This window comes from Paramisgurnus dabryanus, chromosome 3 (assembly GCF_030506205.2).
Source record: "Paramisgurnus dabryanus chromosome 3, PD_genome_1.1, whole genome shotgun sequence".
Taxonomy (NCBI): Eukaryota; Metazoa; Chordata; class Actinopteri; order Cypriniformes; family Cobitidae; genus Paramisgurnus; species Paramisgurnus dabryanus.
In genome coordinates, this window is record NC_133339.1 from 24,191,731 (window position 1) to 24,218,101 (window position 26,371).

Consider the following 26,371-nt stretch of genomic DNA (forward strand, 5'->3'; position numbering starts at 1 on the left):
AAAAAAGTTATTTCCAGATTTCATTGGATTTTATATTTCAAGATTTCATTTTGCATGTTTTAAGTTTTCGCTTTTTATCTTAAATTGTATATTTTTTGTCAAAAAAATAGACTGATTTTCTTAGGTCATTAGTACTACTTAATTTAAGAATTTTTTGATATTTCTACTGAAAATAAGACAAAAATACTAAGTAAAAAAGACATTTTTTGCAGTGTACACATTAATATGGAAAACATATTTCAAATAATTTGGTCATGGAAAAATGTGCAAAAAAAAGCTTTCATAAATACTTTCTGAATACTTGGCAAGCTTCAATATTTAAGCGTATCTAAGCACATATGTTAGATCTTATGAAAATCATTAGATCTCTCATAAAACTCAAAAGTAGCAAAAACAGAGAAATGTGAGAATTATGAAAAAAATCTCCATTTGCTCTCCCTCTAATCTCACAAATGATTGTATGTGGCACTCTGTGTGCCAGTTAAGAAGAGTGGGCTATTACTTTGCCAAACAATTTGAATGGTTTTTGCCAGCCAGAAACTAAAATAGAATACAAATCCCACAGATCTCTCTTACCTTTTTATTATCTGTAGAACTTTTTTTACCATAAAAAACGTCTCGGTTATGGATGTAACCCTCGTTCCCTGCAGGTAGGGAAGGGAGACGTCATGTCGTGACCGACTGAAAGGTAACTTTTTGTGAAACAGAAAGGTTCTACAGATGTTAAGGTTCTTTATGAAACCATTTAGTCAAAAATTAGTTTGCATTGTGAACATTTATTTTTAAAGGTGCATGAGCGACGCAAGCCATATCTAAATATCATAATAATGGTACCATGCTACAAACGGTACCAGCAAAGCCAAGTCCTAGCAATCCACTACAGGCCAGCATCACAACACAGACTTCTTTATGAACAAGTAGTAAATATCTAAAGGTTACTAAACTGACAGCTCTCAGTTAACAGTTGAGAGTTGCCATCAATCTGCACTCATCTACAGAGAGAGAGAGAAGTTGAAAGAAATAAGCCAATTCATTACTATTCATCTCATTCGGCCATTCAACCTTTTCGAATTGTGAATTTGGCCCTAAATGGATTTCATCTCTTTTTTCTGGAGTTTCTAAAGGGCAAACCAAAACATAGTCAAACTGAGAGCCATATGCTGCTCCGTTGTCCTAATACTACAGGCCCTTGACATAAAGCAATTTCTTCTTCACAGTTTGGCCCCTTTACCAAAGAGTGGTCTATCAAACAGCTGGGGCCTCATTTATAAAACGCAAAGGTTGTGATTTATAAAAAAACAAACTTGATAGGAGAATGGGCTTGCAGGGTGGGATACTGTATTGAGATGATTCATGTACGCACACTTGCAGGTGATCTGTGATTTATAAAGGGAACATTTCTTTGTTTTATAAGTCTTCATATTTTTTGGTGTATGCCATTTTTGGCTTTTGTGCGTACGTAGACTTTTAGTAAGGATCCTACGCACAGTTTTATAAATGAGCCCCCTCCAGTCTGGGCAGATGAAGAGTTAATAAAGTCACACCAGCAACACACAAAGTATTCTCCAAGATACTGGAATTGCTAAGGATTACGCCAAGAATTTAAGGAATAAAAAAAGGAAATACACATAAATGCAAAGTGCTCAACACTACACAGATTAGTCTCTGCATCTGTGCCCTGCGCCTTTTCACCTTTTAGGTTGCTCTGCAATGAGATACCTCTTTAACAAAGGCCAACGGATCTCAATCCGATGTCGTTTCAGAAACCGTATGGGTTAGCCATTTAGTGGGTCACGTCTAAAACATAAATAAAGGACACGGAGGGAACCTCTGCTTTGCCGGGGTGGGGGTGATCTAACAGCGGGAGGGAGTGTATTAGCATAACCTAGCTTGCAGACTAAAGGACATTCAGAGGCGCGGTGGGAATTCACACCAGCGTGCGATATACTCGCATTCTCTCACACGTCCCTAAAAAAGAGAGCGGGAGCGTCACGTGATCCAGGCTGTGCTGTGAAAGAGTCTGCGTCTTGGTCACATGTAGCCGACATGATTCAGAAGCCCCAGCAGGCATTGCCTAGAATTATGCCCTTCCAGCGCACTTTAATTAGGTCTCCATCGCAGGACGCGCATTGTGTAACACATGTATAATGGAATGGGTGAAATTGCAGTTGTGAGTAAAAAAAAAAAAGGGAAAATTGTGAATTGTGCAGACCAAGCTGTGTGATTAAAATATTTTAAGATTGTTTACTTTTCATACTTTATGTTAAATGAATAGTCTACGTTAACAAGCGACCACATCGATTCTCCTCTCCATTATTATCTTTATATTTTAAGCATCCGAGATATTAAAAATTAGATCTTGGAAGTCATCCAAAAACAAAGACGACTGCAACCGAGGCCTTGAAAATTCACGCAGTAATTTAAATTCTTTAAATTTCACACGCAAACACAAAACACCACCAGTCCATACTCCCGGGATGCCTTTATGCTATCTGCATAAGTCAAAACAAACAAACAAACTCGTTTGAGATGCTTACCAATGGGATTTTTGTCTACTCTTGGGATTAGGGATTTGGAGTATTTGTTATTGCATCTGCTTAAATCCGCAGCTGATATTAGGCAGTGTGTAATGAGGTTGTTGTAGAGTAGCGTGATTATCTGATGCCGGGTGGATTACGGCCGACGCTCTCTGGCGAGGAACACACGGATGAGCCGGTTTGGCCGTTGTTCAGCACAGGAATGCAGTGGGCACAATATACACAGCGGAGAGAGACATACTGTGAGACCAGCTAAGAGAAAGGATTGAATGCCATTCAAGATAATTGGCAAGCATATATCTGCTCTGAATGGAAGTTTGGGTGTGTTAAATGCTTTATATTTGAAACTTATGTGAATGTCATATCATGATTGAATGTATGGAACTATTACTGATTGGTTAATAGAGACAGACAGAATGAGAGACAGAGATATATTGGAAAGACAGAAAAAGAGCGAGACAGACACCCTGAGAACGACAGACATATAGAAAGAGGAAGGGGTGGCTACCTGTCTGTATGGTGGATGTAAAAAGCAGCCAGTGAGTGCCAGAGTTTATTTTCTTTTGTCCATCAACTGACTGAGCTGTAACATAAGCCTCATTCATGATCCACATGTGACCGGCACACTGCTGTACAGTCTCATACATACAGAGACTTTGACACTCACATTCAGATACCCTGACCAGTGCTTTCCACCCCTCACACTGAGCGCATTCACATGAATTAACAGCACCTTTCTTCATCGGCAACGTCAACCGCTTGCTCTGACGACTCCTGCTTAACCACATGTTTATATAATTTTTTCCAATCATCCATTTAACCCCAAACTATTTAACGGTCACATATACACATACTCACGTATGTATTTATTTCTGTGTTTATCTATAAGAGGATTATTTAAAGTAATAGATAGAAAATCTTGGAAAAACTTGCCTTCCACAAAAGAAAAATATCACACAAGTTTTAATTCTGAGGGGACTTTACTTTAAAAGGTGTGTATGTGTACGTTGTGATGTCATTACCCTGTCCAACCTGTGCCACAGTGTGGACTGCTCCTATCCTCATATTGGTCAAAGACATGACCGCACATACAAAAAGAAACGTTCAATAAAGACTTCAACACAATGACACCGCATCACCCCGCCCCATGCACTAAACATCCATAGGCCCGCCCCCTCCCCATTGCAACACAATGAGTGATAACAAATGGCTGCCGACGATGAGGAGTGAGACAGAATTAACGGCATACTTAGCCTTTTATGAATAGCAACCGACCGCAGTTATGTTAATGGTAGCATTACGGTGCTCCAATTTGCTGTTTTCCCAATATCTATGACAGGCCACCATTGTGCTGTCAAGCTTACGTTACAATTAGCTAACTTTATATGGACATGTTTACAAAGGACATAAAGCAGTGCTAGCAAAATATTCTCCCCCAACACAATAGACATTCAGCCGCTTGAAAGCATTTTCACGATGGTGACTGCGCCTAGAAAAGAAAGTCTTAATCACATGGCCTGGAGTAAACTAAAAAATCCCAAACACTCTTTCTTTTTACTAGATGAAGTCATTGGTGAAGCATCGGGTCCGGGTCCCGCTCATTAGGAGAGCACATCATGGAATTGTTTTTGATAACCATCGGCTCTACACAGAGAAACAAATCAATAGGTGTTGGCTTGGTTCATTACATAAAAGTCAGACAGAGAACCACTCTCTTCCGTTTTTCCCAGTCTTCTGGAACACAAAAACAAGCTGTCTTATAAAAATTAGAGTTTGAAACCTATATGAAATCAACCACGTTCAGCTTTCGCAATTCGTCATCATTAATCTTTACAAGGTCTGAGATACGCCTCCCTCCCTGTTTAAGAGCTAATGGAAATGAGGAATTGCTAACAGGGCAGCTGTCCAACAGACGTTGGGGCATATGAGCACCCTGGGGCAGTTTCTGATGATCAAGCAAAACAATGACCGGCCTAGATCAAATATTAGGCAGGAGGAGGAAGGGAGATAGAGAGACATGTGAAAAGGGAGAGAGCGAGAGAGAGCGAGAGAGATTGTCTGTAAGCACTCAGGCGTTCTGATGGAGTGTGAGTCAGCACTGCATGGCGAGAAGAGGACAGAACCGCTCAACAACTCAATAACAAGAAAAGACAATGTATCCACACCTCAAGAACACTGACCATTCCTGGACGACATGCTACAGTGTTTGCACAAGTGAAAAAGACACACAGGTATGCGTGTATGTGGCCACCAAGACTAATTTATGAATAATAAGCACATTGAGCACACACGCACACTGAACATGACATACAAGATTGATCGCCATCAAACCAGGCTCCCCTCACATCAGAAACATCCTGCGGCGACAAGACCCAAGTGATGTGTAAGCATTTGGGACCAGCTGACCTAAAGAGAATCAGAATGTGCGGTAACAAGATAAACATGCCGTTCCTATCACCTGGTGCGCAGCGGCATCTGGCTAATGAGAGCGTGTTATTGCAAATGAAGGAAATGCCGTTTATTGCCGCACAAAAAAATCCAAAACACATGAGGAATTACATAAATTGCCTGTGCTATATGATAAAGCCGTGCACTTTCACAGCAATGCATCCATCTGCAGAAAGTCAGTAATGGAAATAATACAAACGTGCAGAGACTTCCAGCTTTTAGATGAAATTTGTGCATTTTGCAAATCAATTAAAGAAATACTTCACCCAAAAATGAAAATTGTCTTCATTTACTTAGCCTCGTGAGCTGCAAAACCTATTTAGACTTTCTTTCATGAAACACTAAAAGAGCTGTTTATAGCAGAGTGTACCAGCTAATCGTTTTTATTCAATGAAAGTTAATGGAATTCATGGTTATACCCAGAATTTTTTTCTTTATGATTTGTAGTCTAGCTTTTTTCTGAGCGAATTTTAGAGCTTGACAGCTGCAATGGAAGAGAGGATTTTAAAGGACACCTGTTGTCCGATGCACGTTTTTACATTTTCTTTGGTGTGTAAGTGTGTATTAGTACATGTTTATGATATGCAAAAGGTACAAACCCCAAAATAAACGTTGACGCGAGTTATCATCTCCAACGTAAATCTCTTTTCTTGGACTATACAACACACGGATTGCAGGCAACAGTTTACTTCCTGGGATTGGTGACATAAAGAAGACCGACATTATCATAATTTCTCCTGCTTCAGACTCACAGCCTGTAAGTTAACTCCTGTTAGCATTGCATTGTGAGTGAATCTTTCAAACATGGTAAGGAGCGTCACATTTCCGGCTGACATCAGAGGTATTTAGGCCAATCACAACGTACAGATTGGCTGGCCAATGGGGGACACAGCGCTTTTCAAATCAGTGAATTTCAGGAAGAGATGTAATGTACAGTATGTGGAAAATAATGTGTTTTTTTACCATAAACTATGCCTATGCCGGTGGGCAGCGCTCATGCTTTTGCACTTTCGGCGACCCGAGTTCAATTCCCGGCTTGTGGTCATTTTCCGATCTGTACCCCTCTCTCCTCCCAGTACTTTCCTGTCCTCTCCTTACCTAACTGTTTAATAAAGGCAAAAACTGGACAATTTTTTTTTTATAAAATAAATAAAACACACAAACACATTGTACAACACCAAATACACAAAATAACATTGTTTTTAGCAATGAAATAGGTGCTCTTTAAACATTAGAGACCCTATAATCTTTTTAGTTTTGAGAAAAAATGCCATGCAGGTGTAGCATGAAATGAGAGTAAATGGAAAAAGATTTTTATTTCTTTAATGTATAATTTCAGTAAATTGTCTAACACCTGAATCTGGCTATTCAATTTCATTTAAAATTCTTTACATACGTGTACAAAAAAAATCCTGATGTGTTGAAAATAATGCAAAATTAAAACTAAAAACTCCTCAAATTTTCATTTACAGAAAACACCAAATTTTTCTGGGGCTTAATCCACTTCCCATTTTTTACATTAACATTAAGAAATGGAACTTCCACGTAAAGTTGGAAGGAATACACAGCACCGAATCACAAGAAACACTGAATATTCAAATGAAATGCAAACGGAGGGGTAAAGCTACAGTATGTTCGGGAAAGTATCTACAAAGGCCCCAAAAGGGGACAAATCTTAATCAGAAATGCTGACGTGTGAACGATGTGCCAGCAGACTCATACCTGCGATATTGAGGAAAGGTCAGCAGCTAAACAAAGTAAAGTACATAAAGGAACAAATAACACCCGTATTTGTCTCCCTTTCAGACAACAGAGGCCAGGTGGAGTGAAACAGCACTACAACAAAGACTCATATTGCTTGCAAGCCTATTCTCATGAGTCTAATACAAATACTCTAAAGCCAAATAAAACTGCACCAGTATGGTGCTTTGAAAACACATAGGAGCTTTACTGAAAAAATATGTAAAATGCAAGAAACCAGGTACATCAAAGGTCACCAGTGGGTGATTTAAATAAAGAATGAAGTAGAGCTGGGCGGTATATCGAGTTTTTGTAACACAAGTTAAGAGACAATACCGTCTGTATCTGTATTGTATGATATGAGTGACCCTCCTTTATAGGAACAAAAGCTCTGGCAGAAATATACACTGAGGTCTGACGTAAGCTTTCCAACCAACTTGCATCATGCATGTTGTACAGCTGTATAGTTTCAAACAGGAAAGAAACACTTGTCGTTGGAAACACTTAGTTATTGTATATCGACATTCATCCCGAAATTACAGGAACATGAATTCCAGTTGATATTACCCAGCCCTAGAGTAAAAACTATAGATAACAACAGACTGACAGGTGAATATTTCCCATCCAGGGGTCTCAAATCCTTCTGGGTGTATGGATTTATCTTCTGAAACACTTTCCTTACCCACCTCGCCGATCCCACGGCAACCTGGATCGAGATAAACAGCTCAAACAATAGCACAGCTACGGGTGCCCACTTTAATCCTCTGCCAATCCGGTTTGCCAGAATAAACAGCCCACCGCGGCCACAAACAAATGTGAAAGAGGCGTGCAATAAGAAAGACAGAAGCGGAGAAAAGATACCGAACACACAAGGACACTTCATCAATCCAGCAGCACTGACAAAAAGGTCACCGGTGCTTGGGTCACACACCACGCTCGATTATCATTATCAGCTTTGTTTGAAGAAATGGAGTGGTACAGCAGAGTTGGACCTAGGATGATTACTCTACAGGGAGCATTTCAAAGCAGACGACACCAAAGGCAGACACGCTTCACACCAAAGCGCAATGGCAGCGAGCCCTTCTGCCGACATGCTCACATTTACCGGACATTAACGCTCGTGCCAAACTGTGACAAGTTGAAGGCAAAACTGAGAACCAAGTCCCGCTGGGAATTCGGAGTCCAAAGGCACCGATGATTAGCGCTGGAGGGATTAAGCCGTGCACTTTAGACTTCAGGCTTAAATTCGACCACAGAAGAACAGAGTTATCACATTAGACACAGATAAAGCAACAAGTCTTAGGGGATATTAGCGAGAGACTAAATGAGATGGAACATCGCTCCGGGCTCGCTCTAGTCTGCATTACACCTGGATTAGAAAAAACTAAATTAACACCTCCGCAATTAAACGAAACGTACCACATGGTAACTAAATGGAGATGATAATATTCGCCTGCAGTAAAAAGCTGCTCCAGCTCTCATATTTTATACTACGGTGACAAACAGCAACATAAACACAATATGACATGTCTCTATTGGATGACAAAAATGCCTTTGAAACAAAGCTATACTGATGATATTAAGATTAGATTAGATTCATTAGATTAGGCAAACCTATTACGATTAGCGTTATGTTAACGGAATATTACATGATAATCAATTATGCCTTAAAAATTGTGTACTTTGTTCAGTACATCACTGATGTGAGGTCTGTAAGGTTTTCAGAGTAAAACTGGTTAATATTTTATATAAATTTTGGCTGCGGCTTAAAACATATCGGGCTGCCTAACTAGACATCACAGTAGCAACCAACATAAATGCTGCATAACAAAACTCCAAAATACTATCAGGTAAGGAGCTCACAGCCAGAGGGATAGAAACACAATTCATTTCGGCACTTGATGTATTAATATACTATCAATAGTAGGCTATGCACTTTATGATATGAACTTGTATTACAAAAATATGGTTCGATTAAACCAATGTTTACAAAAAAGCGAATCCAAATAGATTGTATGAACTGAAATTGGAAAATATTAATGATTATAATCAAGATAAGGACATACTCAACATTAATATAGTATTGCATTTAATATGTTTTTATATTAATTACTATATTTGTAATAAAAACCATGGATAAGAGGAATGTTTATATACTCTGACGTTCATACAGTTAACCATATGAAACAGGATATCCATTTACTTTTCATAAAGGTCATGACAACGTCTCTCCCAGCACCCATCACGAGCAATATGATAAACACGATGTTAAAATCATGCATAAAAACTGTCAGTGCATACAGACCATAACAACTTTCCGTGGGGAGCGATCAGTCACATAAAATGCTACAAAGTAATAAACGAAACTGCATCTGTGATACTATCAAATCTCGGTATAACAGACAGCAAATCGTCATGTAAGCTGCATTTCAATAACAACATTCTGCCTCCGTTCGCGACCGCCGGGGAAAACCACCCCGAAACACGGGATGTGGGGATCAGGCATCCTTTACGACGGGCCCGTTATGACGGACCGCGCGGAATGAATGGAGCGCTGCGAACAAGAGATGGAGATTTTCATACGAGCGATGAGAAATTTCATCCTTACCGGTTGCTGTTTATGTCGGTTGGAGGCTTTACCCAGCGGCGGCTGGTGATGTTTCCTCTGGGAGCCGCTCTTTGGGTACTCGCTGCTGTAGGCTTTGTTGATGCCGATATGGTCCCTCTTCTCTCTGGCGTTGTCTTTTCTGTCTTCACCCGTGTCCAGGTTGCTGAAGTTCCACACAATGAGCGTTTGGACCAGCAGTACTGTCAGTGCGGCTATTAACGCGGACCGAGATCTTCGAGCCGACTTACGAGCGCACAGAGTGCCGAACATCTTCACCCTGAAGCGGCGACTGCGAGGTGCCACTGCCGTGCGCCGACAGCTTTGTGGCTCGGCGTCGCGAAAGCAGCGTGGAAAAGGAGAGAGAGGGGGCGAGTGGCCAATGTTGCGCTGGAGGAGAGAGAGAGAGATAGAGAGGGATGATGAAATGACATGATGCGCCTCCCTGTGGCGAAACTGTAAATTACGTGCTAGGTTTTTTAAGGGAACAGAAAAACCCGGCTTGCATAAAAGTAAACATTTGCAAGATTTTTCTTTACACATGTAACGTGATGCAACAAAAATATCCAAACCCTACAAAAATGTTGGGTTGTTTTAATATATCTCTTACAAAATTGATCCATGGTTTCATTATAAGTATTTTTTGCATATAAATGACCATTTATTAAATTTCACCATGTAAGATGTGATCCTGGATCAACATCATTGGTCCTGAATCAACATTTTATTAACCAATCAGATTGCAGTAGGGTATAAACGCCTCAGGGGTGAAGGTGAACTGAGGTGAGCTACTGTATAACAATTTTGGTTTCCAATCCAGAACGGTTATCCTGTCGTTCTCAAGTTATCCATGATGTATTTTTTTTAACGTAAATACAATGTTCGTTTAACGTTCTGCCAACCTCCTCATTTAAGAACCTTTTCTGCAACAGCATCATATTTCATCCAGCCCTTATTATTGTTCACCCGATCAATGACCGCTAATTGATAGTGTTAACCTGTCAGATTTAGAAAAGAGAGATAACCCAGAGAAGTCAACATCTACAATAGACCCAGGTGAAGAATAGCCTGCAGTTTTTTAATCAAAACTAAGGCCATCTCTCATACTGCATAGCGCGGCAGACTCGTGCGACAGGGAGACTTGGTTTCCATGGGAATACCCCATGTCCTCTCCTTTCCTCCAACAGTTCAAGAGCCTGAGAAATAAAGAGATGTGCGATTTTGCCTCCTGCACATATCAGAGCGTCGTGAGCACCGCTGTTTGTTCACAGCATTCTTGACATCATTAAAATTGAATCAGCTACCCCGATGCTACTGCTCTATAATTCACAACACTGATATCGCAACGCTTTGATGAATAACAAAAGAGCGCGAACCGCAGTCACACTCCACGCCCCCCACAGAATGGTTGAGGAACAGAAAGAAAGCCCCTCAGGCATCATACAGGGAGGTGTGCACTTACGAGGAAACGTCGACATTCACCATCGCTACGTGCACGTGTGGGTCGTAAGATCCAGGAACAGGAGTAGAAAAGCAAGAGGACACGTGCCCCTGGGCGGACGTTCCCCCGGTTACATCTCTTCTGTCGTTCCTCACTTTGTACCCGTGAGGTGATGTTACTGCGATGAAAGAATCTTACGAGTTAGCCTGAAATAGATAATTTATAATCATACAAAAAACCCTACTGTGAAATGTAAAAATGACCCAAATTAAAAATTATTTATTGTAGTATTTACTAAAGTGAAGGGTATAGGCCTATATCATAGTACATTCATACTAATACTTTACTATTACTTTTGTAAATACTATAATACATTATTTTTAATTTGGGTAATTTTCACATTTCACAGTAGGCTTTTTTGCATGATTTTAAGTTCAATTCGTAACTAATTCAGTCTAATTCGTATAATTCTCTCATCTCAGTGACATTAGGTTTAGGGGTGAAGCTTCATTCTTGCAAGTATTACAAAATTTATTTAACATGATTTATTAGATGGGTCTCTAAAATACTTGATTCGATTTCATCAGTCGCGAAATTCAGAGATCTCTTATTCCCAAAAAAAAACACGCTGGCTGCACATTCCGGTAATGAAATTCATATTCATTCATCTGGCAGACATTTTAATCCAAAGCGACGTACAGTGCATTCAAACTATACATTTTAACAATATGTGTGTTCTAAGAAACAAACCCACAACGTTTAGCACTGCTAATACAATGCTCCACCAAATGAGCTACACATACTGTCTGTTCCAGTCAGGAGTCATCTCGACTAGTGCTTCCTTTTTATGTTTAAAGAGCACATATTGTCTGATGATTTTACATTTCCTTTGGTGTGTAAGTGTGTATTAGTATGTTAACGATATGCAAACCCCAAAGTAAACGATGATGTGAGTTGTCGTCTTCAACGTAAATCTCTTTTCTTGGACTACAACAAACACACGGATTGTAGGCAACAGTTTACTTCCTAGGATTGGTGATGTAGACAAGCCCGACATTATCACAATTTCTCCCGCTTTGGACTTACTGCCTGTAAATTAAATCCTGTTAGCAACGAATCTTTTAAACATGGTAAGGATCGTCACATTTCCGGCTGACAGCAGAGATATTCAGACCAATCACAGCTTACAGATTAGCTGGCCAATCAGGGACACAGAGCTTTTCAAATCTGTGCGTTTCAGGATGAGAGTGAAATGTGGAAAATAATGTAAATTTTTTTTAACCATAAACCACATTGTATTATACCAAATACACAAAATAAAGTTGTTTTAGCAATGAAATAGGTGCACTTTAATATCACTCTGCTCTCCCTTTTTTCATGCCAGATTAAAATTCTTTACAAATGAGCTAATAAAATATTTTAGATCAATATTTTCCATCCAATTAATTGCTCATGTGACAAGTAGCCGTGTCACATGTGGGATAATGTAAATCCAGCCGGTTGTTCAGGGTGACCTGATCCTGTATTGGGGTTTATTTTTCCGATAACAACCGACTGTACAAACAGTATCCCTTTCATATAACACATACATCATGCCTGTGTTTGCATATTAAGATGTGGATTACAGTAATATAGTCAGAAATATTATTTAATTGGTCTATGCCTCTGTGGTTCGTATTTTCAGTTTCTACATTCAAAATGTTTTGTTACAATTGTGCCTCTGTTTACTTCTCTCTGTTTGACCTACTAGCGATGGACAAACTAGCCCTCCCCGCATTGACAGGCTGATCAACTAGGATGGCTGGATTGTGAAGCACATCTGCTTTAGTTTCACCAGCGCTTATTGAAGCATCTTTCAGATTTTTCAGGCTCTGAAGGGCTGCAGTATGCACAGCTAGACCACCTCCTCAAGCCTCTTCTTTTGTTTTTGTTCGCCTTGTGGAGAGCATTCAAATTGGTCATGCTGATAGAGATCCATTGTGAATAAATCTGTGATTTCTAACCGAAAAGGACATCAATAGTTATGCAAAATCTAAATAATCCCATTTTATTTTTACCTTCATCATCAAAAACCGAAAAAAAAGTGATGGCTCTGTGACACTCAAGTGGTGAGTGAGGTTAGATAATGAAAATTGCAGACAACGAGCGCTATGGTAATGTTCCTGTTTTTATTTCTGTCAATCTCTCCCTCTTCCACTTTCTATTTCAATCTCGGTTCAAATATGAGTTCATGAATCCTCAAATCTTTCCACTATGGTTTAACCTCGGTTGACTCATGCCTTTGTAATTCCATACATCAGATCCACCACTGAGCCACATCATGCCAAAGGAAGAGAAATGAAGCATTATCAAGTTGAACCTCTGACCTAAGTACGCACATTCCCAGAGGACAAAAACAGTGACACACTCAGCACAGTCAACATGAAAATAAATCACACTCAAGTGTTCCCAGGCACGCAGTTTACTCGGACTGGCACAGAGTTAAATTACTGTATTGCGCAGCGACTCAATGGCACAGATGTGAGGGGGAAATTAAGAGGCCCATCGCAGCCTGTTTGCCAGTCGACCAAGTTCGGAGGACTGCCGTAGCTCTGCTCGGCATCTTGTTTTCGCGTTCAGAAGATGGTGTCGTAATTCAGCCGTGGCTTTCCTCTCAGGCATCCTCTCGAGTCCTGATTTATGGCATCAGTCATTGAAAGTTGGATATTGGAGTCATGGAGCAATTCCCATCACATCCCCGCAACTGACCTTGACCTCGGTCCCCACGGGGCTCTCATCTGTCACCACACACTTCTGTCAGTATCCAGGCTGCTAACATCAACTCGTGCAAGAGTCTACCAAGCTCTATAATTAACCAGATTTATTGATCTGCTGAATAATTTATCCTCGTTAATTTTCCCTGACAAATTGTTTCCGCTCTTTCTCACGTTTCCCGTGACATTAAACTGACTTGGCTCGAGTTCATTTTGTTTTTGTTTGTGCTGGCTATGACATTGTGGGTTATGAGGTGGTAGACGCTCCCAACACCTGAGAGAGATCCTTTTGTATTAAATTGCACGCACAGCATGCCTCAGTTTCGGAGGGGCCGAGTTGCGCCTGTGAAGGTCGTGTCACTCTGCGTGTCTTTCACCTACTCATTCTGTTTCCACAGGCACGGAGCCACCTGTATCTTCTTGTGGTTTTTTGACCTTGCACAGCTGCCATAGCTCCTTGGGGCCACACATCTCCCTCCCCACTTTCAGCAATGATGAGGCCATCCATTTCCCACAATGCACCTGCAGCTCCACGGCTGTTGCATGCACTGCCCGGAACCTTGTTAGAGCAATAAAAATAGTACCATGAAACAGAATAGATGGTGAATTGGAAAGGGACAAAATACTACAGCGCTGGCCAAAATACTCTCACAGGAACGTTGCAGTTCAGCAAAGCAGGTTAGACCAATTAAACAAGCGTCAGCTGCTTTCACTGATTACCATTCACACCTTACACTGAAAGAGAGAGAGAGATGAAGTCATATGGAACGTGTTTTGTATGGTACTGTTTGTAACACATAGGAAGGAAAAATAACAAAACAGACTTGGTTAATATTTCACCTGTTTCTCCTAGACAAAGTGAGACTAGATACGTAGCAGTAATATTAAATAAAGAGAAAATTGCATTACGTAAGGTCGCGTTGACGCATCACACAGCTGGTGCAAGACGAAACGTTGTGGGTAAAAAAGTGAATATTTTTTTATTTTTCTTGCCAAAAATGACAATTGTTTTGTTAGATAAGACCCTTATGCCTCGTTTGGGGGGGAATTATGATAATGTCGGTCTTGTCCACATCACCAATCCCCCGAAGTAAACTGTTGCCTACAATCCGTGTGTTTGTTGTAGTCCAAGAAAAGAGATTTATGTTGGAGACAATAACTGGTGTTATCGTTTACTTTGTGGTACCTTTTGCATATCGTTAACATGTACTAATACACACCTACACACCAAAGGATGTTTAAAAATGTGAATCTTAAAATAGGTGCTCTTTAAGAAAGTGGAGTTATCCTTTAGCGAGCCTGCAGGTTCCTGCTATTGCTCAAGTGTAAGGGGAGTTTAAACTAAATACTTGACACTTTAGCTTTTTTCAGTTTTTTAAAGGTACAGTATGGGTTTTTAGCGACATCTGGTGACGAGATTGCAAATTCTAACCAACCTCAAATTCGAAATGCAATGAGAAGCTACGGTAGCTGCCACGGGACAAACATGTCGTCTAAGACAGTGTAGGGACGAAACGCGCTATGTAAAACAGTTTGTCCATTTAGGGCTACTGTAGAAACATGGCGGTGACTTCCACGTAAGGGGACCCGCAGTGTATGTAGATAAAAACGTCTCATTCTAAGGTAATAAAACAATAACAGTTCATTATGTATGGTCTTTATACACCACTGATATAGTTATATATATTATATTGCATTTCTGTCAATAGATCCTTCTAAAAGTTACACAATGCACCTTTAATACGGGTGGCTTAAGAATTTTGCAAAGTACTGTAAGTCAACGTACCAGAAATTGTTCAAAGTTAATATTTATAAAACAACAGCCCTCCATGTAGTCTCCTGAGCTATGAAAAAGCAAGCTTTGAGCAAATGAAATGTTCCTCTGACTAGAATCAAACATAAACTAATTTACTGAGCCACTTAAGCAAAGCAGCCAAGGAGGGATAGTGAAATGAAGAGTGTGTATTATGCGGCATGTTATGGCTTGTTGCACAAAGTTTAATCATGGTTGGACATCCCTGCTCACATTCATCTGTGGGATTACACCTTTGACAGGGAGACGATGCTTCACATACTGATAAGATGTTGTTTTTGCTTCGCCTGTCGCTTTCCCGGCTCTGTTGTCTTCACTGCACTCGGCCGTCTAATTCTCCTCAGGCAGAGGTCATTACATTTCTTATCTAAACGTGAGTATTTGGGCTACACAGATCGATGGTCTTGGTAAATGCCAGTTGAGACTTTGTGTTGGGTCCATTTCGAGACTAGTCAATTGCGGTACGTGCAGGATTTAGGGGCCAGATTTACAGGACATGCTTGACAGAGGTGATTGTGGAAGGGAGATCAATGTCTCCGGTGGCTCACCTTTGTCACCTGGGGAGCATTTGCCGTACACATGAGAAAACAAGATTAGGTGTTATTCGGTTATGTTGTACCTTCCTGTGTTTTATAATACCTAATATTTGGGGTAAAATATAACCCAGACATATTTTTTTTTTTGATCGTTTCACCCTAAAGTGTAAAGCAATCTTATGGTGCCAGATATTAAATGCAGTATTCATACAGGAAACATTTGTATTTGGGGTTGTTTTTTGAACCGAAACCTCAGTTAGTTATCAAGTAGGTTAACAACACATAATTATTCAACTCAGATAATTCTGTGCCAAGCAGACGATTCAGAGCTGAATCACAGACCACCCGCTGTTGAAAGTAGGAGAAGACAACGAATGCTAAATCTGTTATTTCACTTTAAATTTAACACATCCGAGAGTTTGGGGAATTGCCTGTTCCATTATGTGGTTAGGCTGAAATATGTAAAAGCCTCTCTCTCTCTCTTTCCGAAAAGTAAAACAGAAGCAAGCCCCGGGCGTCTGGAGAGCTGGGTTACAGGAAGTAACTGATGCAGCCTATAAATTCCTACATGTTTTACCTTTCAGTTACTGTAGTGTGACAGGTCCTTACTTTTTCTGTTTCTGTTGCGTACTTTGAAGTACTCTCTCCTTTAAGGCTCTGACATATGGGACACCCCTGGGGTGTCAGATAGACCTGACCCTGTGTGACGCCCCCCAAATGCAATGCGCTACAGTATCAGAAATAAAGGTACAAAACTGTATCTTTTCTGTCGCTGAGGTGGTACCCTAAGGTGATGTTTTGTACCTTTACAAGTATACAAAACATAAAACAATGTTGTATGTCTTTGGGTACATTACTGTTCTTTAAAGGGACATCACTTTTTGAAAATATGCCAATTTTCCAGCTCCCCTAGAGTTAAACATTAGATATCTACCGTTTTGGAATCCATTCAGCTGATCTCTGGGTCCGGCGGTACCACTTTTAGCATAGCTTAGCATAATCCATTGAATCTGATTAGACCATTAGCATAGCACTCAAAAATTATCAAAGAGTTTCGTTTTTTTCCTATTTAAAAATGTACTCTTGTGTAATTACATCGTGTACGAAGACTGACAGAAAATTTGAACTTGCGATGGCTGCAGCAGGCGCAATAATATTACTCAGTGCCCAAGTAAGAAAGGGCACTATTTTCGGCTGCTGTGTAATATCATTGCACCTCCTGTAGCCATGTTACATCAGCAAAGTCGTTGATTATTACGCCAGAATGAGAGTATAGTTCCTAGCCATATCTGCCTAGAAAATCTTTTATTTTTCCGTCGGTCTTAGTACACAATGTAACTACAGAAGAGTCAAGTTTTAAATAAAATATCGAAACTCTTTGGTTATTTTCGAGCGCAATGCTAATGGTCTAATCGAATTCAATGGATTGTGCTAAGCTATGCTAAAAGTGCTAGCGCAAGACCCGGAGATCAGATGAAAGGATTCCAAAACGGTAAAAATCAGATTCAAATGTTTAACTCGGAGTGCCCCTTTAAAGATCTATTGTGTCCCTTTAAAAGTACAGGTTTTTTTTACATTTAACTGGAACAAAATTGCTCCTTAAAGGTACACAGTAGGTCCTTAGGGTATTGTACCCCAAAAGGTACAACATTTCAATGTGTTGTATACCCATAAAGGTATAAAATGAACCTTTGAAGGATACAGTTTTTTGTACATTTGTTTTCTGACAGGACAGAGTATAAATTTATTTACACAAAATCACTAATACTGGAAGTCATGCATTTTAACTATTCTTTGTTTTTTTGTTTTTCATCCAAATATTTTTGTAATACAACGTTGCTTTAAGACTGCACACTATAAAAATTGCTGTGTTATTTTTAACCCATGTTGGGTAAATATTGGGGTTCTTGTTATGCAACTATGGGTTGTATTAAGCCAGCAGTTGGGTTAAAACAACCCAGCATTGTTAAATTTTAAACCAGTGGTGTGTTCCGCCAAATATTTACCCATTTTTAAAGTGCACATTTAGAAATACCCACCACTACCAAAGAAACAAATTTGTTCTGAGCGTTTTGCTTTACATGTAGAAATATTCCAGCAGTTAGCTGGGTTAAGCACTTCTCTAGATTTCTGTCAGTGCGATGCAGAATGACCCTGTGGGATCCGCGCCGTGGGGCTGAGCCTTGTCTTTTGCAGCGCATTTTTCATTCCCGCTGTTTGTGTGCTTATTTGCAAAGGGGCGCATATTTCTCGGCCCCCGTAAGAAGCGGTTCATTTCCTTATTATGCAGCTTGTGAAAAGCCACGTCAAATAAAAAGTGGTAAATGAAGATCCCTAAAAACAACCTTCCATCACAGAAAGCTCAGGGGGCGTGTCGCTTACGGCAATGCTTATTCCAGCCCAAGGGTAGCTGCTTTCTCCAATCTGCGTCAACCAAGAGACTGATCAATGCCATTTCTCGAATCCCAGAATCCTTAGCATGACCGACAGTAATCTCTCTTTGTACCTTATAGAGGTACAATAGCCACCGTGTTTACATGGAAATGGAAATAACCCATCCAAAACTTCAATTCAATATTATTTGTAAATACTGCATATGCATTGTGCAATAAGAACTGGCACAAAGATAAATATTTGTAAGTGTGTTAAAAAGCCATTAAACTAAATACTGTTTCTCATTTATGTAGCATTTTTTATGAAGCACATTCATGCCTAATTAAAAAAATCTCCTTTTCTTTGGAAGTATTGGCATTATCAGAATCAGAGAGTTTTATTATCAAGCGTGCTTGCACTAAAGGGATTTTTGTACTTGAAGCTTCCAGTGCAGACATCTGCAATACAGTAATAATAAAATGAAATATACATGATTTTTTTCCTTTCAAAAATCGTTGCTACTGTAAAATCCAACAATGGTACATTTTGCTGGGACAGTGCACCATGGCTACACACCTGCACGTGACATCCAAAGACACTTTCATTGCACTTACATTTTGCTTAAGCCAATATAGTAACTGTTTGATACTACTGTATGCTTAATTCATATTTTAAAAGATTGCATGATCAAAATGCATTTCATGAAAAAGCAGGTGGTTGCACAAAAACGTAAATCAATACCTCCATACTTGACAAATGATTTTAAATTTATACCTTGACAATAATACAAAGATGTATTTACTTCCTTCAAGGATTTTGCATGGACTAATATGTGTACCTGGGTCAACATATTTCTGCTTATAATGTCTTGCGAAAAGTCAGGTGTTCCTGCTCTCAGCACAGCTTATGAACTCATTTGACTGTCACTACAACCATTAGAGCACAAGGTATGTGGCAGAGATCCAGTGAGCTCAACTAAGATAAAATTCATTCCAATCCTGATATATATTTAGGTCTACCAAGGTCCCTGTGTCCTCAGTCTAATGCCACAAGATATCCTCCAGCCCAGCTGTCTGAGCAGATTAATATTGTTATCTGTACAGATTTCCCCCCAGCTAGTTCATGATTGCACCCCATTTACAGCAAAAAAGTTTAAACTGTAAAGCTCATCTTGCTTTGGAAGATTTTACAACATGTATCAACCCATTGTCCTAGTAAGACCTGATGCAGTTTTTTGGGAAAATCTGCCCCAGCTGGTGAAAATACGGGCACCAAGATTTTACTGTAGGCAACGGTAACTGTGAAATAAAAAATAGAAGAAAATTAGGAAAACGACAGCATAAAAGGATATTTCACTCAAAACTATCACTTTCTCCATGTGTGAAAAAAGAGACATTTTAAAGAATGTTGACACTACAGTTTTTCCCATTTAATTAAAGTAAATGAGATTATGGCTGAAACTCTCCAATATTTAGCCTATATAGCTGTAAGGGTCTTGGTCACTTTCATTGTAGATATAAAACAATGTTCCTTAACCCCTTTATTCCAAGCCATATATCAGAAACATCTCCTTGTTTTATCCAAAGTCCTTTTGGTGGAAGGTATGACAGAAAATATAAACCGTTACCAAACATGTCATTTCTCATTCATTCCTACCAGCACACACATCTCATTTCTCAATCATGCTCAGTCTGCTTAACGGATGTTAATGCTTTTGTGATGTTTCTCTGGAGGACAGCCACAGAAAGACTGTGTGAATGAGAGCGCAAGCAGGGGTCTCCAAACAGGCCCCCACAGACCAGCAGAGACAGCAGCAATAATACAGAGCACCACTATACTGTGCTGATCAGATCATTGAATTATAGAAAGCCGAAGGCCTCAACAGCCCAGCGGGTGTGATTGCAACAATGGAGATGCTACAATTATCTGGACCACTTATAAAGCAATACCCCACTATTGTTCTGGAATTACTGTTTAATAAAGAAAGTTCTGGTGCCGTCTCCAGTGACCATGCCCTGCTATCTCAATGCTCGCTTTACCAAAGATGCTCAGAGGAGAGTTTGGGTCAGTCTGCTTTTAATCCGCTAAAATCGGAGCTGATGCATTGGATGCTCAGGAAAGCTGGGGACCATTTAATTCAATTCAATTTAAACTAATCAGATTCATAATATGGCCATTGTTTGGTCATTCATGCTTGTTGGAGCGTTCATTCTACACATATGCAAATAACTGTATTGATTACACAAACGGCAGGTCTACAATCGCAAACAACCAAATGTATTAACTAACAATCTTATGAAAAATAACTTATTATATTCCTGTTTACTATCACTTCATTTCTGTTATGTCTCTACTGAATGTGTTTTCTAAAGCTGCTTTGCAACATGGAAAAATTGTGAAAAGCGCTAAAAAACATCACTGAATTTATGACTATTATATGGATATATGTGGAGAGCATCTGAGCCATTTCAGGGAAATTTGGGACTAGTCAGGTGGAAAAATTTCAGTGCCATGTGGTTTAAATGACCACAGGCAGTGGATTTTTATAGATAATGCACCAAAGGGAAATGTTACAATGATGAACCATGGGGACCCATCAAAACCCATTCAGACACAAAAACCTCTTATGCCTCTTGTGAGAGAAAAAGCGGTATGACTATTCTGGTATGTCTAGTGTTGGTGCCGGGGTTACAATAAATAGCCAACACTGAAAATACTGGAAAAAAACAGGTATACAGTTCTGCCCACATGAAAACTTCTGAATACAAAAGAAATAAAGGCAATAATTATGGCCTTTTAACATAATCACAAACACTGACGTCCTGATGGTCTCTGTGTCGGTCATGGTTTCATTAACTCGTGGCTGCGTAACAGCAGGCTTCCGATTGGCTGTCATGGCAACCGACTGCAGACAGTACCGTGCAGAGGGAGACACACAAGTAGCTCCAGATTCGTTTGAACAAACATAAGGTCTTCAGCCTTTCAGATGCTTAATTGAATTCAGAATGTCCCCCTGAGATGCTTGTTAACCAACAATGCCACTGTTACCTAACACAACCCACATTGAAAGATTCACGGTATGATCTATAATGTAAAAGGGTGTTAAAAAATTCAGTTAATATGCACATATGCAGACCCGTTGTAATTAAAAACCACAGTATACACTCACCTAAAGGATTATAAGAAACACCTGTTCAATTTCTCATTAATGCAATTATCTAATCAACCAATCACATGGCAGTTGCTTCAATGCATTTAGGGGTGTGGTCCTGATCAAGACAATCTCCTGAACTCCAAACTGAATGTCAGAATGGGAAAGAAATTTTGAACATGGCATGGTTCTTGGTGCCAGACAGACTGGTCTGAGTATTTCACTATCTGCTCAGTTACTGGGATTTTCACACACAACCATTTCTAGGGTTTACAAAGAATGGTGTGAAAAGGGAAAAACATCCAGTATGCAGCAGTCCTGTGGATGAAAATGCCTTGTTGATGCTAGAGGTCAGAGGAGAATGGGCCGACTGATTCAAGCTGATAGAAGAGCAACCTTGACTAAATTAATAACCACTCGTTACAACTGAGGTATGCAGCAAAGCATTTGTGAAGCCACCACACGCACAACCTTGAGGCGGATGGGCTACAACAGCAGAAGACCCCACCGGGTACCACTCATCTTCACTCAAATAGGAAAAAGAGGCTACAATTTGCACAAGCTCACCAAAATTGGACAGTTGAAGACTGGAAAAATGTTGCCTGGTCTGATGAGTCTCGATTTCTGTTGAGACATTCAGATGGTAGAGTCAGAATTTGGCGTGAACAGAATGAGAACATTGATCCATCATGCCTTGTTACCACTGTGTGGCTGGTGGTGGTGGTGTAATGGTGTGGGGGATGTTTTCTTGGCACACTTTAGACCCCTTAGTGCCAATTGGGCATCGTTTAAATGCCACAGCCTACCTGAGCATTGTTTCTGACCATGTCCATCCCTTTATGACCACCATGTACCCATCCTCTGATGGCTACTTCCAGCAGGATAATGCACCATGTCACAAAGCTCGAATCATTTCAAATTGATTTCTTGAACATGACAATGAGTTCACTGCACTAAAATGCCCCCACAGTCACCAGATCTCAACCCAATAGAGCATCTTTGGGATGTGGTGGAACGGGAGCTTTGTGCCCTGGATGTGCATCCCACAAAAAATAACCATCAACTGCAAGATGCTATCCTATCCCAAGATGCATTTTTAAAGAATGCTTTCAGCATCTTGTTGAATCAATGCCACGTAGAATTAAGGCAGTTATGAAGGTGAAACGAGGTCAAACAGAGTAGTATGGTGTTCCTAATAATCCTTTAGGTGAGTGTATATTTTGTATATCACATCTGTGCCAATACAATGGTCTTTACAATTTTTTCATGCGAGCCACACTGATAGGTCAGAATCAATAAGAGAGCCGCCTTTACCGCAAAGTATCAAAAGTTACATCCAGTCATAAAAAGCATGTCTGCTTACCAATCTGCTCCAATGCAATAAATACGAGGGCGAATTGGCGAGTGACATTACTTTGCTGCAAGAGCAAGTCGAAAGCATAGCAAGCAGTCTGATCTCATGGTACTTTGATGTCATTTGACAATCGCTCTGTGCAAGCGCTGTATGCGATTGAACACGCTTATCAACGTGCGTCTTGATATAATGGGTAAGTTTTCTAAAAAGGTTAGCGTCCGGAGCAGAAAAGACAGAAAAAGCGCATACCTGCATGATCATATCACTGTATTATGTACTGCCATGTAAGCCACAAATTAAAGCTTGCCGAGCAGTTAATATCTCCACATTAGATTGTCCCCATGAGAAAATTATTTTGTAGAGTTTCAGAAGAAATATGAAAAGTGTCATATACTGTGCTCAGATTGATCAGGTCCTATAGTATTGTGCTAGGCTAGCAACGCAGAGGTCTTGGTTTTCGATCCCAGGATATTAGTGTCTGGCAAATGCATTAAAATGTGGGGCGGCACATGGCTCAGTAAGTAGCACTGGCTAGGTCAGGTGACCTTTCTGTGTGGAGTTTGCATGGTCTCCCTGTGTCAACATGAGTTTACTCCAGGTACTTTGGTTTCCTCCCACAGGCCAAAAACCTGCAAGTTAGGTGATTTGAAGATACCCCCAACTTGTGTATGGATTAACCGGTTCTCGCCATGAGCATAGCCATAAATGCTGGAATGGTGTGAAAAAGAAAGAAGGAAAGAATGAAAGAAATGTAAAAGACAATCAAGATCTTAAAACATGCAGTCAAATGTAACATATTTTGCAAGATACTTCTATCACCTAAACAATCTTTTGCTTTTACTGAATGTCTACAACTATATTTTCTATTTTTTTAGGAGAAACATCTGATACAGGTTAATGCTTTGACACATAACTCACATTTTGAGATACCTGAATGCAATTGAATGCAGGTTTATATATGGCTCATATCAAATAGCAATATCTCATTGCAAGTAAGCGTATGTGCTTTTGTGTGAGTTTTGAGAACAAAAGCAAGGCCTTCACCCAGATTTAATAAGCACGGCAGTAAAGCTGTCTGAAAGGTCTTCACAGCGCTGTAGATTCTGAAGTCACATTAAGACCCGAACGAATTGTGATTGTGAAGAATGACGTATCACTGCTGAGCTGGTTGCCACACAGAGGACAAACTTAAATGGATCCTCAGAAGTTCAATGAGAGATTACCAGCCAACACTTCAAGAATGTTTAATCAAACCTGCAGCCTATGTTTGTCTGTGTGATATTAAGTCAGTTGGAGGTAGACATTTAAGAACATCAGTAAAAGCCTCCGTAAAGCCAAAGAAGGGAGGGGGGCTACAACGGTGAGCACTCAAAGACTATGTGTCCTGCTGAGAGTTGAGAATATGAACTTGAATCACATTTTCACCTTACTGGTTAAACGGCGGTTTAAATTTTGGTTTGGAAATGAAGAGATTGACACATCCTCCGTTCCTATAAGACCCTAGATCAGAAGGTGGGCGAGAGGCATGTGGTATTTATTAGTTGGGGTATTTATGTCCCAGAGGTTCAAAATAACTCAGGGACCTCAGCAGGGTAGAGCATTACAGCAGAAAAACAAACCAATGTTTACCGTCCTCACACTCCAACTTTTCTCTGCACCGTTGTTTTCCAGGAGTCTATTTGTGCAGACGGACCACTGCTTTTCCTGTTTGTCTTTACCAACTTTAAATCAAAAGCAGCGAGAAGCAAAGGTAATGGGAAAAACATAAACACACCACCACACGTTTACAGACAGCTCAAAATAAGCAAATAAGATACGACTGCTGGGCCAACGTTACCTCACCTAATTAATATTCATGAGCCATACTGATAGGGTTTGTAATATAAACCCCTCACACTCACCCAGTAGATCCATTGCCTCTGGGTTTGAAGGTTATAGACTGATTAAATGAAAAGACCAAACTAGATGGTTCTCCAAAGTCTATCACACCGCCATCTTGAAGGTCAGATGGAGTTGGGGAGTTGGGTGCTCAACTTTTGGGCCAAGTAGTTTACCCAACTTAATTTACTTTATTTGTCATTATTTTATCTTCAATACAAAAAAAATCACTTAAGCCAACTTAAAATAACTAGTTAATCAACAAATTTAAAAAATATTGTTCAAGCAACTGCTCAAGCAGTTTTTTGTTGAATGCATGTTTATGCTTTTTCATTGGACACAACACTGCATTATTCACTTAGACGTCAGAACTGAACACATAAACCTCAATCATGATACAATAAACAAACATTGTTTACTATAAAACAACTCAAAATCAGTGGTGACTGGTGACTTCTTTTTTTGAGGGCGCTCGATGCAAAGTTCGTCACAACATATATGTAGCCCGTCATGTGTGTGGTTCGTAACGCTTGCGTTTGCCAGATACTTTCATAATTTCATGTATAATCAGAGTTTACCGTAAGTGTATTGCGTGTTTTTGTGAACATGAGCGTCTCTTTTATCATAAATGGTTTTGACGCAGATGCAGCAGGCACTTATTTTGACAAAACACGTGATGGACATGGTTCACATGACACAACAAACACATATTTTGAAAACACGAGCAACACACAAGACACTCCGAACACATATTTTGAATTTGCGCACCTCGGATGAGGAGTCACGAGCTGCCACTGCTCTAAATACAATAGATAACTAACATCAACAGCATAAATAAAGCTATCAACCACAGGATGATGCAATGCATGTTGGGAACGTACAAACGGTTCTTTTCTTTTAAAATTGTTTGTTGAGATTACTCATTTTGGCAAGTTGAACAAACGTTTTGACACATTTTGGACAGACATAAGGGACACTCCACATTTTTTGAAAATATGCTCATTTTCCAGCTCCCCTAGAGTTAAACATTTTATTTTTACGATTTTGGAATCCACTCAGCTGATCTCCGGGTCTGGCTGTACCACTTTTAGCATAGCTTAGCATAATCCATTGAATCCGATTAGACCATTAGCATCGCACTCAAAAATAGCCAAAGAGCTTCGATGTTTTTCCTATTTAAAACTTGACTCTTCTGTATTGACGCTGCATAATATACGCAACTTTTCATTTTCCTTCGGTCTTAGTACACGATAAAACTACAGAAAAGTCACGTTTTAAATAGGAAAAATATTGAAACCCTTTGGTTATTTTTTAGCGCGATGCTAATGGTCTAATCAGATTCAATGGATTATGCTAAGCTATGCTAAAAGTGGTACCGCCATACCCGGAGCTCAGCTGAATGGATTCCAAAACGGTAAAAATCTAATGTTTAACTCTAGGGGAGATGGAAAATTAGCATATTTCCAAAAAAGTGAAGTGTCCCTTTAAGTATTTAGGTCCAGTAAACAAAAAAATCTTTGTTAGCAACATATTGATGCTAATCTTATTCAGTATAGCCTACAGTCTTGCGTGTTTCACAATTACTCTCATAATGCCAATTTCGCGCTCTGTTTTTCTGATGCTCATGTAGCAGCATACAGTTAACTTATGTACGATCTACCGGCATTGCCTTTGCGATCGACTGGTTGATCGACGTATTGGACACCCCTACACATTAGAACTTCTTCTAATTAAAAAAATTT

General features: G+C 39.8%; 1 protein-coding gene across 1 annotated transcript in view; it reads right to left on the minus strand.

The window, feature by feature from the left end:
- Positions 1–26,371, minus strand: part of xylt1 (xylosyltransferase I) — a 109,969-nt gene that overhangs the window by 58,900 nt on the left and 24,698 nt on the right. The window contains exon 4 of the mRNA XM_065279371.2: positions 9,334–9,720. Coding sequence (XP_065135443.1) covers positions 9,334–9,720 — 387 coding nt within the window. The remainder of the gene's footprint in view (positions 1–9,333; positions 9,721–26,371) is intronic.